Below are 20,230 nucleotides of genomic sequence, written 5' to 3' on the forward strand. Positions count from 1 at the left end.
CAGCATTCCTTCCATTCTGAAAATCAGCAACATAAGAGTTAGTGTCTATAGCTATTAGAGGGGATGCAGCCCCCCTCCATCCCCACATTGGCATTCTGGGGAAGTGGGGGGGGGGGGGGTCCTGCAGACACACTAATGCTTTGCCTATAAAATAGAGAATTTCACAATTTTCTGTTTTGATATTGGCATTGCACCTTATGTTTCACATCTGTAAGATTCACAATATCAGGTCTTCCACTTGTAATTTGTGTCCCATTAGGAAATTGTACCGAGGCAGCAGGACATGATAACAATGGATAAGAAAGGGATGCAAAAATAGTTTTCTGTTTTTATAGTGAAATTGGCTAGTAAAATGGATATAGATCTGCAGTATCAGAAATGTAATTGAAAGCTTGAGTTTTTTTTTTTTTGTTTCTTTTTTTTTAGACAGACGTGCTTACTACTAGTCACAGACAAAGCCACCTAACTACCCACTACTGTAATGTAGAAGGCGGGGGGGGGTATATGTGTATAATTATGTAGTATATGGACTGAATTGTGCCTGTGTATGGCTTTCAAAAACTGCTCGTGTATATCGACTTGTGCTAAAGTATTAATGGTTTATTTTTCTGCCAACACGAGACAGTTGTTAATGCAAACAGTTTTATGCAAAGCTGTTTGCCTAATAAACATCTTTGACAGGAGTCATGATCTTGACACAGTTTTGAAATGCACTGAAAATTTTGTCTTTCAGGTGATGATATTATATTTGGAACAATGTACATAAAGCAGTTGCTTCATTGATATCCCATTCTGTAGTAGAAAACATGTTCTTTTGAAACTATGTCCTGCATAGAAATACTGAGTTTTGAGAGCAGATAAAAATTACCTGTCCCACTTGTTCTGTCCATTTCCATACTTACTGGGTAATCTGTATATGCTATTAACAAATAAGACCTGTTACAAGCCAAAAATGCTTAAAGACACATAGGCAGCCAGTAATAACCACTGTGTATTCATGTATTAAGTTATTTCTCTGTCCAGTGTATATCATTTGGGACCTCAGCAGTGACCCATTTTTTCAGATCTCTATCTGCTGACTTTCTGTAAGTTAGTTCGTTTTTAAGAAATGGTCTCTGTTTTCTGTAATTTAATGTATTTTTCAAGATTTCCACTTGGAAACCTTTCAAAAGTCTTATGTGATTTTGACAAAATGTCTTTTTGTCTCTAGTTCTTATACCTCCTTCAGGTGTTCAATGCCATTTATGGCTGTGGCATCCAAAAACAGGGTATTGTATTATCCTGTTCTGATTTGCAGGATATTGAGATAAGAAGCGCAGTTGTAAGTTGTGATGCTTTTACTATTTAAAACTGCAGTGTCTGAAGCAACACAATGAAAATGGGTGTACACTTAAATGTATTATTTCAAAAGTACACTTTAAAACATGCAAGTTATTTACCATATTAGATAGGAACTGTGTGGTTTCTGAATGGCCTTGGGATCGGCTAATGCTTAGCCGACTTAAGTTAGGAGTGAAAGGAATGACACAGCAGGCAGCCATCCAGAAGGTGTACAAGGGGATTGTGTAAAAAATGGATTTTAATTAATATTCTTTGCTTTTGCTATTTGTTGACTCAGTGAGGTACTACAGACCAATAGAGATAGCAAATTTGAATGAACTGCCATCAGACATTTTTCTATGCCTTTTTATATAGCTAGTTGCCATGAATAGTAATGATAGTAATGTACCTCAGGGGAGTGATTAAAGCATCGCTAAATTGTGTAGTACACTAGTGGAAACAATGGGTGCTTATTATTTTTTTAATGTTTTAACTGTATCTGTGAAGTTTACACAAGCTGTTTGGGATTTCAGCCTTGGCCTGCATGCTGCAGACTGTAGAGAATTTTGTTGTCAGAAATGGTATTAGTTTCCCAACATTATCTCAGTTACTTTTTTTCCACAATTTTAGGCTACTGTGGTGGACATGTCCCTGCCAACGAAACTCGTCCCCCAGTGTGACATGGAAAAGGAGAGAACACGGTGTGATCCTGAGACGGGCTCACAAATAACAGACCAAAACCTGGAGCAACCTGGTACGTATTGTTTAGTACTTTATTTTCCTTCTAAGGCCATAACCGCTTTGACAGTCTGGAGCTAAAAATTCAGTATTAATAGTTGCACAAAATATAACAGACTTTAATTGTACTATAAACCCATTAGCCTGACCAGGCTTATCTGCAAAGCCATGGAACGAATCATCATGGACCTTATTAACAAAGATATAGGAAATGTAAAAATACAAACCAAAAGAGGGTGAAATGACACCAGAAGCCACAATATAAAAGTTTTAATAAGTCCAAGACCATAAAACACAAGGCTTAAGTGCTTTCATCTGGTACCTTCCAGACTTCTTCAGAATCACTTGTGTATCCTAAATATATGCTTTAAATACCCCTACGTAAAAGTCACGATTTTATCATTCAATAAAATTGAATTATCTCTTACTCATCCAAACTTAAATGAAATATGCAAAAAGATATAGGAAATCTCCAAATGCTTGACCCCACTGAGTTTGTCTTTGTCAAGGGGAGATCATGCCTGTTTAACTTGGTGGATTTCTTTGAGACAGTCAGCAAAGCCCTAGAAGAGGGAAAATCTGTGCATACGGCCTACCTAGACTTAGACAAGGGCTTTAACACAGTCCCTCACTTGGGCATCATTGATAAACTCACCTAGCTAGGTATCAATCCATCTATTGTTAGGTGGGTTGCAAACTAGCTCACTGATAGAACTCACAGGGTAAAAATAGGGGACTCCTCCTCCTCCAGCAGATTTGTAACCAGGGATGTTCCACAGGAATCAGTTCTAGGACCCCTACTGTTTGGAATATACTTCTCTGAAGTACAGGCTAAAACTAAAGGACTGTGGCTGACAAACTTTGCTGATGACTGGAAACTGGGAGTGATCATTGAAGCGCTTAGCGATGTCGACATCCTACAAGAAGATCTTATGCAGACTAATGACTGGAGCCAAAATAATGGTCTTAAACTTAATTCAGAAAAATGCATTGTCATCCCCTTCAGCAAGGGTGATGTTCCTACAAACTACCACATCAATAGCAATACCCTAAGCACAAAGTCAGTGGTGAGAGATCTGGGCACACAGGTCGATAGAAACTTTAACTTTGATCACCATGTCTCCACAGTAGTAAGAAGGGCATTTTATGTTGCTCATCTCATAAGTAAGGGTATTGCCTCCAGAAAAAAGAGGTTATAACCCCCCTGTACTCTTCCCTCATCACTCCAATAATAGAGTACAGCACCTCCTGTGGTATGTTCCTTTCCAAACACCTGCAATGAAAATTCAAGGTCTTGTAAGATCTGTGTTACGCGGACAGATCAAAATCATTGTCACTTTACTCTGCATCGTACAGACTGCTCAGGCATGACCTGTGCTTTGCATACAGAGCAATCTCTGACTCCGCTTTAGTGGAGATGCTGCACATTCACAAGTCAAATGGCAAATGGGTCATTCGCAAGGACCTTAATCTGGTATGTAATATCAACAGAACTTGCTAGAGAGACAGGTTTTTCTCACAGAGGTTGCCCCACTTTTGGAACAAGCTTCTTATTCTTTTTAAACAAAGTCCCTCGTTGGCCCTATTTAAGCATAATTTGGACGATTGGATGGGTAACTGGAAATTCATCCCAGGGGTTCCACCTGTGTCCCTCTTGGACAGGGGCAGTAGGAACTGATTTTAGTGTCTGCTTGAACCAGGCACCCTTGGGAACATGGGTTGAACTTGGCTAGGCTTGCAATGGCCCTGAGGCCATTACCCTAGTAACCAACTATGATCATATGATCCCATGATCCTATTCACTTTATCTAGCTGTTACTTTTTTCTTTCCTGTAATTAGAAGAATTTTCTATTCAGCAGTACATTAGTAATTTCAAAGGTATGCCTTTGCCTGTACCTCTAAAATGTCCCTGATTTTCAGGGATGTTCCTGACATTGACTTAATTTTTATCTCTGTCCCTCGTAATCCCTCTTAAAACTGGTGACTTTTGGAGAAAAGCTGGTGAATTACAGTTAATAATGACAATGATTAGAGTTATAGCTTTCTGTTACTATAGAAAATGTGTATTAATTCACATCCTCTTATTCTATCACTGTCTCAAGTTAATAGTACTAGTATTTAAAAAAGTGTCCCTGATTATGTGTGGATTTTTACCTGATTCTGTTGAGAATAGCCCTGATTGAATTGAGAACTACACCTCTACCATATTTTTCATGGCTGATCCTAAAGAAGAGATATAAGCTGTCTCATTGGGACTACCCAATCAGCAACTCAGCTGAACGTGGACATTATCATCGACTGCAATACTCATTGAACGTGCACTTCTCATTGACTGCAATACTCACTGAATGTGCACTTCTCATCGATTACAGTACTCAATGAATATACGTAGTCCTCAAGAGTAGGTCTTGATTTTGGAAGAGCGGATAGTGATTATGTTTCATCATGCTATAGGAAGGGGGTGGTCTCTCCTATGTAGTGTGTAAGTTACTATATATATGAGAGAAGTCTAGGTTCTTGTAGAATGGTGAAACTGTGTGTCAGAGCTTGTCTAAGTTTTCAGACACAGGCTTTCGGGCTCAAATGGTATGTGTGTTGCAAGCAGGAATTTTGGTGTATGGCTCACTGCTTTGTGTACTTAAGACTAGGAGTACTTTGTAAAGTGAGTGGTCAAGTACAAGGACATTATGGAGGGGAGTGATTGTCATAGAGAGTAGTCAAGTGCTTTGTATATATACAGATGGAAGTGTCTGGTGCGGTAAGGGGCCAAGGGTTGGTGTAGATACCTGTTTATGTTACTGAATGTTCAAGTGCACAGTGTATCTTGCCTTTGTGTTTTTTGGGAGAGGGGTGTGTGTGTGCATGTGTGTTTGCGTGTGTGTGTGTGTGTGTGTGTGTGTGTGTGTAAATAAAAGTGCATGTTGCAGACAGTGGGAAAGGTGTATAGACGAGTGGGTGTGCGAGACAGATGTTTGTGTGGCTCTGTGTTCTGACTGGCACTTGCCCTAAGGTATGTGCAATCTTAAAGGTGGCATTGTAAGTTTTTGTAGGTTTGCTATGATGTAGCAAAATAATTTAGTTCATCAGTGGCCAGCTGTTTTTAATCAGTGTGCCTTTGTGCCTTAAGTCACAACCTTTACTTATGTTCCAGTGCCAGACAAATTGAAGAGGTTGGGGAACAATACTTTAAACTACTTAAGACGTGCACATATGTCTTATTTCTTGTTACATATATGGATATGTTTGCCCCATTTAGCAAGAAATCATCTCAGAAAAGTGAAGTAAGGGTATGTTCGACTGATTAAGATACTCCTCTCTGCCGGCCTTGACTTTGGCACTGGTGCTGGGAGTTACCTATCCCTGGTCTAGTTCTTTATTTCTTCAGCCACTAATAATTAAAACAGATATTAAATTTTATACTTTTCTGCAGCCTTTTTTATTCTTTATAGTATATATGTTTTTTAATCTTTCCTATTCACATGTGTGGAGATGTTGCCTGATGGCTCCATTAGTTGCATCCGATGAACACTTTCATTCAGTGGGTGCAGAAGCTTGGTGTCCCTGCCCTGTGGTCCACCTTTTTCTGATCAAAAAGCCCTATCTGCCCATTCCTCTAGCAGCAAGAGTCTTTTGGTATGAAGTGGGTTATAGTGCTAGTCCTACAGAGCAGTCTACCCCAGACTACCTGCAGACTTATCATAGCTGTCTATTCAGTGGAGGAAGTGTGTGTGTGTGTGTGTGTGTGTGTGTGTGTGTGTGTGTGTGTGTGTGTGTGTGTGTGTGTGTGTATGTGTGTGTTTTCCCGTGGCTGAGCAGAGAAAACTCTATGCCTGACACAGAGTGAGCCAGTGCATCCAGTAGGTATTGCCTTGTGACTAAGACTGCATCCGCAGTGAGGATGACCAAGGTGGCAACAGCCACTCAAGCACATACCCTATACCCCAGTCCTTTAAACATCTGTATTGCTAATCAAACACAGGCCATCTTAGCTGTGGTCAGGGCTTCATCTGTCTATGTCACACACTGTGAAATTCACTAAGTATAGTTTATTTTTCTGTTTGATACTAGCGTACTGCACGAGAGCCATTAAAAGATTAATTTTGCAAATGGAGTTTGATGTGTAGGACCATGATATAAATAATCTCCTTCATCCTTGACTTTTACTGATGTCATTGTGGCTTCACAGTTCATGAGGTCTGGAGGCCATATGTATTCCTTTAAAAGAATATTTCTGACCTGTGTCATACTGCATATTATTTTAGATGAATCTGCATTTCAAACCAGTGATGACTACATCTGTTAAGTAAATAATGCTTTAAGATGGATATTTTCACTTAAAATTTTATTGCAGTCATAACAAATGTTATTGTATTCCAGGTAGATTGTTTTATTACCTCTTAGGACTGAAAATGGACAGTAATGAGGCAGACAGAGGGTTTATAGCAGAAAGGATGGCAGTTTAAAACTAAGTACAGAAAACTGATGAAAAGCATTGCAGAGACAGTCCTATGCAACGACTAAGTGATGGAATTCCATGAATAACGCATTTATCTCCACACATGAGTGATAACAATTTCATAAGCAACTTGTGGCTTTGCTGCTCATCGGTTATAGGTTTTACCATTCACCAGCTGAGATAAATGTGTTATTCTATGGAATCTCATTTTGTATTCCACAGCAACACAGTACTGGGCTAAATTAAAAAGTGACAAATATTAATGTTATTTTTTCATGATACTTTTTTTCTGCATTAAATGGATGACAGGCAGAATAGAAGCTTGACATTTATTCTGAGATTAGATTCTGTTTGGATAATTCTGTTTTCAGAACTTTTAACTGTAACTGCTCTGAGACGGCTACATGTCCCTGCACATGAAGGCATTTATCAGACAATGTCACAACACTGTGTTAGTCAGATTTGTTGTAAATCTAATAAAAATGTAATGGAAAATTTACTTGAGAATGCATGAGCCTCTGTCCCCCTCACACACATACACATGCACACACTTGGCATTATAGTCTCCATATTTCATAGCTACGGATAGGTATGTCAACACTGTGCCCACATGTAAATTCATGCTATTGTTGGCAGGTTGTCTCACTGTGACCTGATAAGTGTTCATTATTTAATATTTTCGTCCACTCCACAGCTGCAGAGACCTGGAAAGTGTCTCTTTTGTGGACCATGAAATGACAGTCAGTCAATCATAACTGATAACTACATCACAGTGCAGTCTGTAGCGTAGGACGTTGAACGAAATGCAAAATAGATGCTTGGAGTGGGAATAAATCAGGCAAAACTGTAAAGCATTTAAACAAGAAATTAGCCATGAAATTAGATCAAGCAATAAAATGAGATTTCTGCTCATAACATGGGGTGTTCAGAAGCATTTTGAAGCAGACTTTATGGTTTCATACTGGAAGCCTGTTTTTTGTCCATAACCTCAGCAGTGCCTTTAAACATGATACGTAACACATTGATGGCATCTGTCTATTTGCTCTGCTTTGTGTGGGATTTATTCAGCTAACATTAGACTGTCTGCTGTATGTTCCTTATATTAATGTTAGCCCAGTTAGTTTATTAATTTTAACTTTAGAAGGACTTCGGGAAAGGACCAAAGTGAAATCTAGAGATCAGTTTTTTGAAGACAAGCTGAGCCTGTCTACACACAAAACACATGGGTGTTTTACTTACTAACCTTACTTATGTGTCTAAATTGTGGTCTGATATTTCCACGTATTAGTGTATATTTTCACTGTCCAAAGTACATCAGCAAAGCAAACATAATTTTTGACATAAGCTTGATAAAGTTGTTTTAAGCAGTTAAAACTGTAGATGTCCCGTTACGTTTTAAGAAACGTACTTATGCATCACTGCTTAGCATGTAGATAGAGCAGATGTCCTTGTATTCATTTTAGGCATATACCTAAATTTCTGTAATAATGTATAGGTTTCCTGTCATTAACTTCCCACACAGGCAGTCGAGTCCACCTGTGTGAGTGTCACATTGCAAACAATGGAATGTCAGAAACTAACATTACCAACTGTCCAAACTTGCCTCCCTTCTGGACCCATGGTAATGTGTTCTAGCACATTGTTCTAGCATAGATGTTCCCTTTTGTGGGGCTTGCTTCCATGAAATGGTTGTTTGATGCTCTGGGGCTTGTTACTGCAATTCTTAGTATTGTGAAACTAAGGAAAAATGCAGACTTACATATACCAAGTCCAAGATTTATTTTTCTCAGAGTTTTCTGTTTTCTTGCAACAATCTCACAGTTAGTATGTGTAAGTGTGTGGGAGACCTGCTTTAAAGGAGAATTATGAAGTTCAGCATTTGTTGTTCTCCTGCATTTTCATTATTTTTGGTAATTCTGGGGCTCACAATTAGGTTCTATATTAGCGTATTGAATGGAATAAATAGCGAAAGCTGTTTAGTCGATCCAATACTGTCGAAATGGCAAAATAGTGAAGACACAGAACATCAGATTTTTTTCCCAGGGAAAAAATTTGGTGGGCCGTCTTCGAGTCTTTGCTATTTCCTCCACTATGGTGCAATCTCGGAGTTGGTATATTTAAGTAGGGGGGTGTGGGGGGCGAAGCTCTCCACTTATCTTTGTGTTTAAGTGTTTTTATTTTTTAATTTTTTTGCGGAGCAGCGACTTTTTTCCCTGGGAAAAAATTTGCTGTTCCATGTGTTCGATATTTTGTGGTTTAGACATTATCGGTACAATGAAATAGCATTCGCTATTTTAATCGTGCAATAATGTAATATAGACGCCACAATTACATGTCTCAAATTACATTGGGAGCCTTGTTCAAAATCTTGTGGAAATTTGAAATGGTTTAAATTTTATGAGGTTTGCGGTAACATTTACCCCAATGCAAATTGATGTAACACTTCATTATGTTTCATATCTGTGAAAAGTATATCCCTTAAAAGAGTTTGTGCTACTGAATTTAAAGATGCTTTGAAGACAATGTTCTTTTGGCTGCTGTTACATTTTACCCTGGGTTGCCGAGAATATTTTGTTTCCATTAGCATTTTTCCCATGGGTAATGCATAGCCTTAAATATATGTTGATTTTAAAGTAGCAGATTAGTCTGGTGGGGAAATGCTTGCTTACTTTTCTGTGTGTATGACTAATGATTTTTAAGTGTCTGGTAAAGTGAAAGTAAAATGTCATGGCTTCCATAAGTGCCACAGGACTTTCACTACCTAATACCCTTCACCAGTAATTTCCACAAAAATATGTAAAATGTAATTTAACAGATTCCATTCTGACTGATATTGCTAGTTTTTGATATCACTTATCATATTACTTAAAAACGCTTCTTCAATTTAGTTTATGTACCACTTCACCAGCCTGAGTCCAGACGTCGTTGCAAAACTGAAAACATCTAAATAACTTAGCACACCATATCACCCCCCCCCCCCAAAAAAAAAATATCCTCAGGTGTCCCTCAAGGCATTCTGTTTTATCATTTATTTATAAACAATGTAGTACATATTTTACCTGCAGAAATTGCATTGCTGTAAGTTGATGATTTTGCTCTCTGGTCCTTCAGCTGTAAATCATTAGTCATAACTGATAACATTGACAACCTTACAAATCATCTACTCTATGACTGATTTGTGTCATTATTCCTTAAATAAACTTCTCCAAACCAAAATTTATATTTCTGGGTATTCACAAAAGACTGTCACCCGTCACAATAAAACTACTTTTGCATCCTCTTTAGGAAACTCCGTAGAAAGTCTCCATTTGCATAAGTAACATGGCTTATGGATTAACCTCACTTTATCTTTCAGTCAGCATGTGTACCATTTAGTCTGTAAATTCCAGAATCTACTAAGAACCTTACTTACATCAGAATTAACTCACCAAAGATGTGAAACTGTAAAGGCAATGTAATCCTAACTGATTCTGTTAGGAACAAAGGAAACCTCCTTATGTGCACTAATAAGGCCAACACTGCTCATTGCCATGACCCGAATACCACTGCCTTTTGCTGCAGAGCATCGATTCCTTTGTTGAGTTTGGGAAGATATTGTAGTTGGGGTTCGGATCAAGATCTAAGAGTAATTTATTAGTTGTGAATACTAGACAGAAAGTTAAGATTGATGTCTCCCATTTTAAGAAATCAGGATTCATTTTTTCATGGAGGGAATAAAGGATAAAGAATGATCCTGCTACTACTCGTGGTGAGCATGTGGATGAAGGTACTATTATGTAGGATTAACTAGACTTGTGTGAGTTGCTAAGCAGCTGGGTGAGTATAAATTAGAGAACTGCCAACAGACGGCAGGAAGGAAGAATTGAATGGATTGTTTGATAATGCGGATAGGTTTGCCTCTTGTCTTTTGGCCAGGCCTTCTTTGCTTTTACAGTGCATATTTTGCATGAGTAAAGGTGTATAAGATGCTGGCAGATGTAACTAAAGTTGCTAAGAAGGGTAGAACTGTAGGAGTCATATTAGGAAACCAAGATATGAAGCTGGTAATTTTTTGTGAACATCTTTTCAATCTGTCTTCTCTCTCACTTGAGCAGGTGTTAAATAGGATTTGGAGTAATAAGCTCTCAGAACTCCACTAGAAACTCCTTTTTCTCACTTTTGGTACCCTAGACATTTAGCATTTACATTCTGTCATTCAACTACCTTTCTGACATAATATCACCTTGTGAATGACACCAGGATGAAATCTTGTGTGTGACTGTAACACATACTGTACTCACCTATAGGCCATATTTACAGCAACACCCAGATTTGTTTTCCATTGGCTCCACAGTTAAAGAACTACTTTAAACATCTTTGTAATGTAACTTTTCTGTTGTGAATTCATGCTGCCCTGGGTCTTGTTCTGCACTAGGTTCCAACATAGTCTTTCCTTCATATGTGATTCCATTATCTTCCTTTTGTAGAGACTGGGCTGTTACGTGGTTTGCCACTCTGTTTTGCTCTCATTCTTGTGAAGTGGAAGGACAGCTGTCTCATGTAGGCCTTGACACACTACCATTTTATTCCTTTATCTATTAGAGATACTGTCAAGATGTTTAACTGGTGCTTCCCTTATAATTCTCAGGTGAATTCCTGATGATCACTTTACCTTATACACCTTTAATTTTTGAAAGTTCTTGCAAACCCAGTCAACCCCACATCCCATCAAGAAAATAGCTGTTGGTTGGTTTCCACTCTAACCACAAAACCTTTGGCCTTTGCGCCGTACCTGCATGGAGCTTGTATTTTGAGATCCATTCTCCCAATGTGAAATCTGAGTAGAAATAACTGTTCAGTACTTTTAACTTGTTGTCCAGCCCTCTGGCCAGTTTCCATCCCAAGAATTAACTCATACTACTTCCCCAATGTTTCTTAATCCCTTGTTACCAGAGATTTCTTCTAATTTACTTCTGTCTCCAAGGCTTTCCTATTTTGATTATTTTTTCTCGTCTTCTTCTGTTTAACTGATGCATAATTATCTGCCTTGATCTTTTTGAGTTTCAGTCCATTTCTGGATGCAAACTTTTCTCTCTAACCTTTTTTACTTATTGAGAACTGAAGCATTTTGTATTGACATTTAAACACTGAAGCAGTGCTTCTGTGGTGTTGGCTTTGTTTCTTCCCCATTTTTGATGCTACCCATTTCTTAACACCTGTGGTTCACCTTAGCTTCATTAATTAACATTTCTTTAACATGACCCTAAAGCAGTATTTTACTGTGAAGCCTGTGGTACAGTCTCCACTTCTCCCCCTGATAACTGCTGACTTCCATATTTGAAACTGTCCTTTCAATCTCCTTTTGTAAGTATGAGATCATAGATCCTCACTACCCCCCCCCCCCCCAAGTGGGTAGTAACACAAACTACTTTGACACATGCTCTCCATTGGCCATACATTTCAGTGCTATGGGATTTTGTGGAAGAAAATGTGATCTAGTTATCACTCAGCATGTCCAGACTTCCCATCAGTAAAACATTTTCCTCTATTTCCACACCCTTCTGATGATATGGTCACGTTGCCCTCTCATTCTTATACTTTGATTGTTTAAGTTTGATTTGTTCAGAAAACATTAGACTTCCCCATATCATCTGTGACCTGTGGTACTTCCTTTCTTCCAGGGTTTTCCATTACCTCTTTTGACTTTTTTCTCTTATGTAGTTTGTTGACTCCTGCCATTTTTCCATCTGAGGCCTCCTCTACATGGTGTACCCTGGTATACTGATTGTTTAGCCAAGATTATTTTTATTTTTTTATTCAGTCTCTCAATGCATCCACACACGATGACAAGGAATAAGAAAAGTATTTAAATTAGACTGAGCATTTTTCTAGGAGACTCCGGCTAGTCAAGTGAAATTGTAAAATAATCAAGGCCAATGGTGACTTGTGCAGTAGAAAGAGCGTAAACTATTTAATTTGCTAGAAATGTCATTTTATTTATGGAGTTTTGACCAGTAGATCGTATTTGCTTACAGACTATGTAGTCTTGTGATGTTAAGCAGGTGCTTTCAACCTGAAAAGTGCTTTGAGTTGGCATTCAGTATTCTAAAATGTGAAAAAGATACATGGATTAATGCATTTTCTGCTACAAAAGGTGTGATGAAGTTTGGTCATAGGTACCAAATGAAAGCATTTACACTCTGTGGTAAATAAAAGTTTGGCCGTGTAGCTAGTGTTCCTGGCCTCGACTGTTGGATTTGTGTTTGCTGCTACAAAAGAACCTTTATTGAAAATTGCCTATCTGTGCTGGAATATTCTAAAAGTCAGAATACTTTTGTTGCAATCAGTAGTGATTTTCTTCTGCATTAGAATGTGTGGGTATAGACTGGATTAATCTGTAATGTAGTTTTCTTAGTATAGATAATGCTGGTCTGGGTATTAATGTAGTTTTCTTAGTACAGGTAATGCTGGTCTGGGTATCTGGGAAGCTTCTCTATCAGTGACTGAATAAAATGTTATCTGTTGTGTTTCTCTTAAGAAGTTCATCATTAAACATGTTAACAACATCCACAGTACTTATAAAAAAAGTTAATGTATTTGCAATGAGTTGTAAATTGCAAGGAAAGATTGGTTAAATTCATTTTAAAGAGGGCTCTACTTGTTACAGCTGAAGACATTTAATAGGCTTTTATGTAATTTCTAAACTACGAGTGTTTCATAAATAAAAATCTCAAAATATTATTCACAATGTACGATCTTTTAGTTTGGATCTGAATGGTAGTCTGCGTGTCTGTAAGAGCAGTTGATACAAACTGAGGGGCTGAAATTTAATTTCAGCTTGTAAAAATATTACTGAATATTTTTATTTGCATCTTGTGGCTTATTTTTTATTTATTTATTTTTTTGTCCTTTGTTGCAGTGGGAGAAAGCTCTTATAAACAAGAAGTATCCCCAGCTCCTGTGGTAAGTGAGACCTGTGAAAATGGAGAAAGCTTCAGTGAACAGCAAGATCAGTCAAAGATGGACTCTGCAGATGATTGTAAGGATACAGAGTACCAATGTGAACCCCCCACTACAACCGGATCTGGAGGGGCACCGAAAGAGCAGCAGCCATGTGAGATGTCCATCAATGGGCAGATCTGCTGCCTTTGTCATCAGAAAGTAGACAGTTTGTTGGAACTTCAAGAGCACTTAGAGAGCACTCATACTGACCTCAGGAAAACTGACATACAACAACTGTGTGAGCGAGCTGCCTACAAGGCTGATGGGGAAAAAAACATGACAGCCAGTCAAGAACAGCAGCAGGATATAGAGGTGGGTGAGGACAGACACTTACAGACAGAACAGGACAGTTCCAATGGCTCTGCTTTAGAACTAAGGCACCCGCTGTCTTATAGAAAGTCCACAAACTTTGCCCTGGACAAATTTCTTGATCCCTCTCGCCCTTACAAGTGCACAGTGTGCAAAGAGTCATTCACACAAAAAAATATCTTGCTGGTACACTACAACTCTGTCTCCCACCTACATAAAATGAAAAAGGCAGCAATGGATCCTTCTTTGCCTTCTCGGACTGAAGCAGTTAGTAGTGCTGATAAACCGTTTAAGTGTACCATTTGCAGGGTCTCCTACAACCAAAGTTCCACATTAGAAATTCATATGAGGTCGGTGTTGCACCAAACAAGATCCAGAGTAGCCAAATTAGAGGCTGCCAGTCAGCCAGGCAAAGCTAGCATACCAACTGTGCCAGCAGTACACATGGAAAAAAGTGAGCCAAGTGGAAAGTCGTCATGCCCAACACAAATCATGCCAGCCAAAACAGAACCTGTTGCAGTTACTCAGGAACCAGCAGACAGCAAGACAGAGCCAACAAGTAACAAGTCCATGCAAAGCTGTAAAGGAACACCAACACTAGAGTCCCATGATTTCAGTAAGAAGATTCTAGAGGGGCCTTGTCTTCAGGTGCCAGGTGTACCAGGGTTATCTTTTGCATCATCACCAATTCATCTCCCTCTTGATCTCCAGCGACAAGCTTCCCTGTTACAAGCACCAATTTTTGCTCCTCCCCTTCTTCCCCCATTTCCACTGATGCCTGATGCCCTTCTCCAGTTCCAACAGCAGCAGCAACAGCAACTTCTTCTTCCATTCTATGTCCCTGAGTTCAAGATGAACACAGATCCAGGAAGGCCTCCGGCACTGTCAATGCTTTCTGTACCAGGGGCACCAGTGGCAACTGTTGCAGAAAAACAAGTAGAGGAGCAGAACCAATGTCTGCCTCCCACCTCTCCTAAAAAGACAGCTGCTTCTTCAGAGGAACCAGAGAGTTGTGATAGCAGTGTACCTGCTCAGCCATGTGAGAGTGAGAAGAGCAAAGAACCACCTGAAGCAGATGAGAAGCAGGTAAAAGTGGAAGGCCCTGAAGCTTGTGTATTACAAAATGATGAATTAACTAAACAGGAAAAAGAGCAAAAAGGGTCTTCTATGCTACCACCTCGTGCCCCAACAGATGTATCAAGGACTGCAGCTAGAGCTTTACTAGAAAACTTTGGTTTTGAGCTGGTGATTCAGTACAATGAAGGTAAACAGAGTCTTCAAAGGAGAGAGGAAGGGAAATTCCCGACATCATCTGGGAAGATGCACTGCAGAGTGTGTGGGAAATTATTTTCAAATATGCTAATCCTCAAGAGCCATGAAGAACATGTGCATAAGAGGGTTCTGCCCTTTGAACAGCTGAGCAAGTATGCAAAGCAGTTCAGAAAAAGTTATGACAGCATGTGCTCATTCAAACAGCCAATTTCCGAAAGTCCAGTCATGTCAGGAGTACCCTTACAGGCAGCAGCTTCCAACCTACCATTTCAGATGACTTCACCTGAACCTTCACAAGCCATATCTGGTGCCATGAAAGTTCCTCAACTACCTCTCCCTGTAGAGTTTTCTCTGTGCCCACCATTCTTAATGCAGCCTGTTCCTTTGCAGTCACTTCCTCCTGTCCTAGCTCCTCAGCTTCCTGTAGCTGAGCAGGCATTGCTGCCCCCAGTTCAAGCCCCTGGGAGTGAACACAGTACTGAGATGAATGAGAACAAGTCCTCTCGCACTCGAATTACTCAAGAGCAGCTAAAGATTTTGTGGAGCCACTTTGATATCAATAGTTTCCCTACCGAGGAGAAGATCTTGCAGGTGTCTGAGCTGTCAGGCCTTCCAGTCAAGGTAGTTAAGCACTGGTTCCGTAACCGACTGTTTAAAGAGCGTCAGCAGGACAAAGATAACCCTTACAACTTCAGTATTCCACCTGCTCTGTCCTTAGATGACACTACAAGTGATTGCCAGACACTATCTACAGAATATTCCAAGCTAGATCGCACCAGTAACAAAAGATTCTCACGGACAAAGTTTTCCGATTTTCAGTTTCAGGCTCTGCAGTCATTCTTTGAGCACTGTGCTTATCCAAAAGATGATGAGGTGGAACATCTGTCTTCTCTTCTTAAGCTTCCAACTCGAGTGATTGTGGTATGGTTTCAAAATGCTCGTCAAAAAGCCAGAAAAAACCTAGAGGGTCAATTTAATGCAGAAAGTAATCGGGAGCATATGCGTTTAGCTGCTGATAGGTGTGTTGTTACTGGGAATACTGACTACAGCTGTAGAAAGTGTTCAATGACTTTCCAACATATATTTAGCCTTCTGAGGCACTACAAAAAATGCTACAGTCAGTCTAATGGTGAGGACCATCTAGATGAATGCCATCAAGAATTTGTCACTGCCCCTTCAGAAGGTACAGAGAAAGCCCCTTCAGTCAGCATTCCTGCTGATGAATTTAAACATTCTTTATCAACAGCTGGTGAGATACTGGATCAGAATGATAACCTAGTAGAAATGGAAAGTGGGAATGTGTCTGATTTGGATGTGTCCTGTTCTGTTTTGAGAGAAGAAAAGGACAGTGTGGAAACAGAAGAAAAGGATTCTGTGGACAAGGTCACAGAGGAACAGGAAAAACAAGAGACAGTGGCAAATGTTAGCAATGAGTCTGACTGCATAGATAGAATTGATAAATCCCAAGATGATGTAAAGGATGTAACAAATGTAGAAAAAAGGGATGTCACAGGTGGAGAAAATCAAGAAAAAGATGAAACTCAAATGGAAGTCTTACCTGATAATCAGCAGAACTCTGTAATGGATCTTAAAGAAGATAGGTCCTCTCCAAAGCCAAATACCGAGGAAGAGAAAATAAATACTCAGACTTCTGCTCCAGAAGCACTTTTAGTGCATAAACAAACCCCAACCTCTCCAATAGTTTGTCAGGTGACACCTTCTGTAAAAGATGAGAGCCTTCTTCCAGAAGAAAAGAGCTACTCTTGTGAACAATGCAAGGCAGTACTACCCAGCCTCGATCTTTTTACAAAACACTGTGCTTTTCATATTATAGCTGGTCAAAACCAACTGGCTTCAGCCAAACTGCTAGACTTGCCCTTTATGTTCTTTGACAATATGAATCCACTGCTCCCAAGTTCAATTTTGCCAGCATCTGTTACACAAGCTTCATCTATTTCTGAGCCAATATCTCCCAGGAATCCTCTGAAAAGGAAGTATGAGGAAGATGGTGTGCCACATCTTGACAGTGATGCAGGGAACATGGGAGAAGAAACTCCAAGAGACAAGCGACTACGGACCACCATTCTGCCAGAGCAGCTAGAGATTCTTTACCACTGGTACATGCAGGACTCGAACCCAACTAGAAAGATGCTGGACTGTATATCTGAAGAGGTGGGCCTGAAGAAAAGAGTGGTGCAAGTATGGTTCCAGAACACAAGGGCCAGGGAGAGAAAGGGGCAGTTTCGCTGTGTAGGCCCCCTACAGCCTATCAAGCAACTAAATAAGTTTTCCCTGTTGGGAAAAATGGATCCACTGGATCATAAGGAACCCCGTTTTGGAGACAGTATGCCCTTTTTACAAAATATGAGCTCAATTACTTTACCAGAAAAGTTTGAATATGAGCTTACAACCCAGAATTTTTACTCCCTGAATGAGGAAACACAGTTTGATAAAGAAACTTTAGTTGTTGCTCCCACCTTGACCTGTTCAGATGCTGTAAAGTCTGAAGACTTCTCCAAAGCCATTCCTTGTAAACCTTCTGTAGCAGAAGAGATTGGGGAAGCATCATGTGAAACTACCACACAAGCAGATACAGCTACAAATTATACCATATCTAAATCCACTGGCTGTGACACTAACGCAGTAGATGATCCTACTGCTAAAATGGAAATGGATTCAGACTATCCAGAAGATGACTTCGGTAGCTTATCTGATCATATACAAAAAACTTCCCCCATACCACTGAAAGCAGACAACTTCAAGTTGTCACCATTTGTACCAAATTTGAATCTATCTTTTAGCCCAAAAGAGAGTGGCACAAAGAGCCCAGGTGATGTCAGTGAGACCTCAAGCATTGCTGATCCTGAATCTCCTAGCCCTTGTGGGAACAACAATCTCTCAAGATTTTCTGAAAGCTGCGATCAACCCAGCCAGAGACGGTACCGTACCCAGATGACCAGTTTACAGCTAAAAGTCATGAAAGCCTGCTATGAGATTTATCGTACTCCCACCATGCAGGAATGTGAGTTGCTTGGTAGTGAAATTGGCCTGCAGAAACGTGTCATCCAAGTGTGGTTCCAGAATGCTCGTGCAAAGGAGAAGAAAGCAAAGATGCAGGGCCTCAGCAAGTCTCTTGGGGGAGAACACAGTGATGGCAGCGGAGCAGCCAAATCTGAATGCACCTTCTGTAATGTCAAGTATGACTTCTATGTCTCTTGCAGAAGTCACATCTTTTCCCAGCAGCACATTACCCGACTTAAAGAAGTGATACAGAACCAGCTGAAGAATGAGATAAAGTTCTATGATCTGGCACCCACCAAGCCTGTGCCCATACAACCAAGGTTAGAGGAGGTGAAACTGCCAAGCACCCCCGCAGCCATTAACAAGCTAACTCCACAAGTACTTAACAGTGCTCCTTCCTTTACAGCCCTTGGATTTCAAAACACAAATCCTGCTTTACCAGGTCTTGCTCCAGTCCTTCTGTCAGGCCAAACGCTTGCTCCACCACTTGGAGGCCTCACACCTCTTAACACAGGTAAGTTTGTAATGGACTTGATTAAAATACTTGCTGATGTTTTTCTAACTGTATTTTTTACCAGACCATTTCAATACATGGTAGCAGCCAGTACAGCAGCCAAAGTGCCAAGCTGTGGTTCCCAATTTAGAGATTTGCCAAACCTAGAAGCCAGCCTCATACTTCTTGGAACTCAGGGGATATTGGGTTTTATAGCAGGCTGTCATAAGAAGCAAATGACAATTTTTAGTAATCTGCTGTGCCATACTTTTGAATTAGTTTAACACACCATTATTTTGGGCATTCCTTTTTGAGCGGTGGGATGCTCAACATCACTAGAGCCATAACGACTTCTGGAAATCACTTAGAGCTGATGACTTTGCTGACATCATAGTTGATTATACTTGAGGCTGGAAGGGTGGCCTAATGGTTAAGGTGTTTGCCTTACAAACACAAGGTACAGGGTTTAAGTCTCACAAGGGATAATTGGCTAGGCTTAAAAAGGCCCACAAGGAAAGTTAGCCTAGTACTAATCTATGAACCTATTATGGTTCTTACTAGATCCTTTCTCCAATTAAGTCCTGACATGAGCATACTGGTGAGTGTCTTCTGCTGTTGATTGTTATTTAGTTAAACCATTTCCTTCTCCCATCTTGGTAGATCAGTTAAATCAATTTAATTTTCAGCATGCAGATCATGTCTTCTCTGTCTTGGGTCCACTTTCAACACATTACCATGTGAGAAATTGTACAGTATGTATAAATATATGTATTATAAAAAAGAGAATAAAGGCAGATTTCATGAAAACCAGTTTGATTGTTTTCATCTATAATTAACGTATGAGGAAAGTAGGTGTACATTTGCACTGCATTTACTTTTATTTTTTTATTGCATGTGCATGACAGGAAGTAAGTTGAAATCCAAACACAAGGCCATTTTCACATTTTAATCAAGTAATAATGTTTGTGTGTCAGCCACGTGTAAATCTTTGATATGCATTAATCCGAACTGGCTTGTTCTGTTTCACTAAGATGGTAAGAATTAGTATGTTGTTTGAAGGGGATAACAAAAGGAAGTTATTATAGCAAAACAAAAACAAACTTAATTCAGCTTAGTAAAATGTCACCAAATTGACTAAAACCAGAACAGTCCAATGAAACAACTTCTGAAATGCACTGGGTAACTAATGCATTATCAGTGTATGCTTTATGTATTGTGCGTTGTACAGTAATTTATACACTTCTGTGTTCATGTTGTAGATTTGAATGTTATTTTTTTATTCTGATATTTTCACTTATGCTTTTTCTCTCTATCTAATATGTTATTAATACTTTGCACATTCCAGTAAAGGCCAAGATGCTGGATGAAAAGGCTGCTTTTTAATAGCAAATTAATATTGGCATTATATTTGTGTGCTTATTTGGAGGATGTCTTAGTTTGTTCAGTGATTCTTATTGGCTTTTCCTGCCCAGTTTGAATAATGTGTTCTCTTAGCATCTTGTATCTCTTTGCCCCATATGTTGTCCTTTTTTCACAACCACACGTCTTATTGTTTAACATTACTGTCTCTCTCAGCTTTACATAACCCCTTATTCTGCTTATATAGGTACTTGCATGCTGATATGCATCTTTGCAGTCA

At 39.5% G+C, this 20,230-nt stretch overlaps 1 protein-coding gene across 1 annotated transcript in view; it reads left to right on the forward strand.

The window, feature by feature from the left end:
- The window catches only part of LOC122790920 (zinc finger homeobox protein 2-like), a 515,963-nt gene that overhangs the window by 436,417 nt on the left and 59,316 nt on the right, over positions 1-20,230 (forward strand). Inside the window, exons 8-9 of the mRNA XM_044058604.1 lie at positions 1,951-2,074; positions 13,414-18,612. Coding sequence (XP_043914539.1) covers positions 1,951-2,074; positions 13,414-18,612 — 5,323 coding nt within the window. The remainder of the gene's footprint in view (positions 1-1,950; positions 2,075-13,413; positions 18,613-20,230) is intronic.

The sequence above is a fragment of the Protopterus annectens genome, chromosome 16.part0 (genome assembly GCF_019279795.1).
Source record: "Protopterus annectens isolate FY-2018-M chromosome 16.part0, PAN1.0, whole genome shotgun sequence".
Lineage (NCBI taxonomy): Eukaryota > Metazoa > Chordata > Ceratodontiformes > Protopteridae > Protopterus > Protopterus annectens.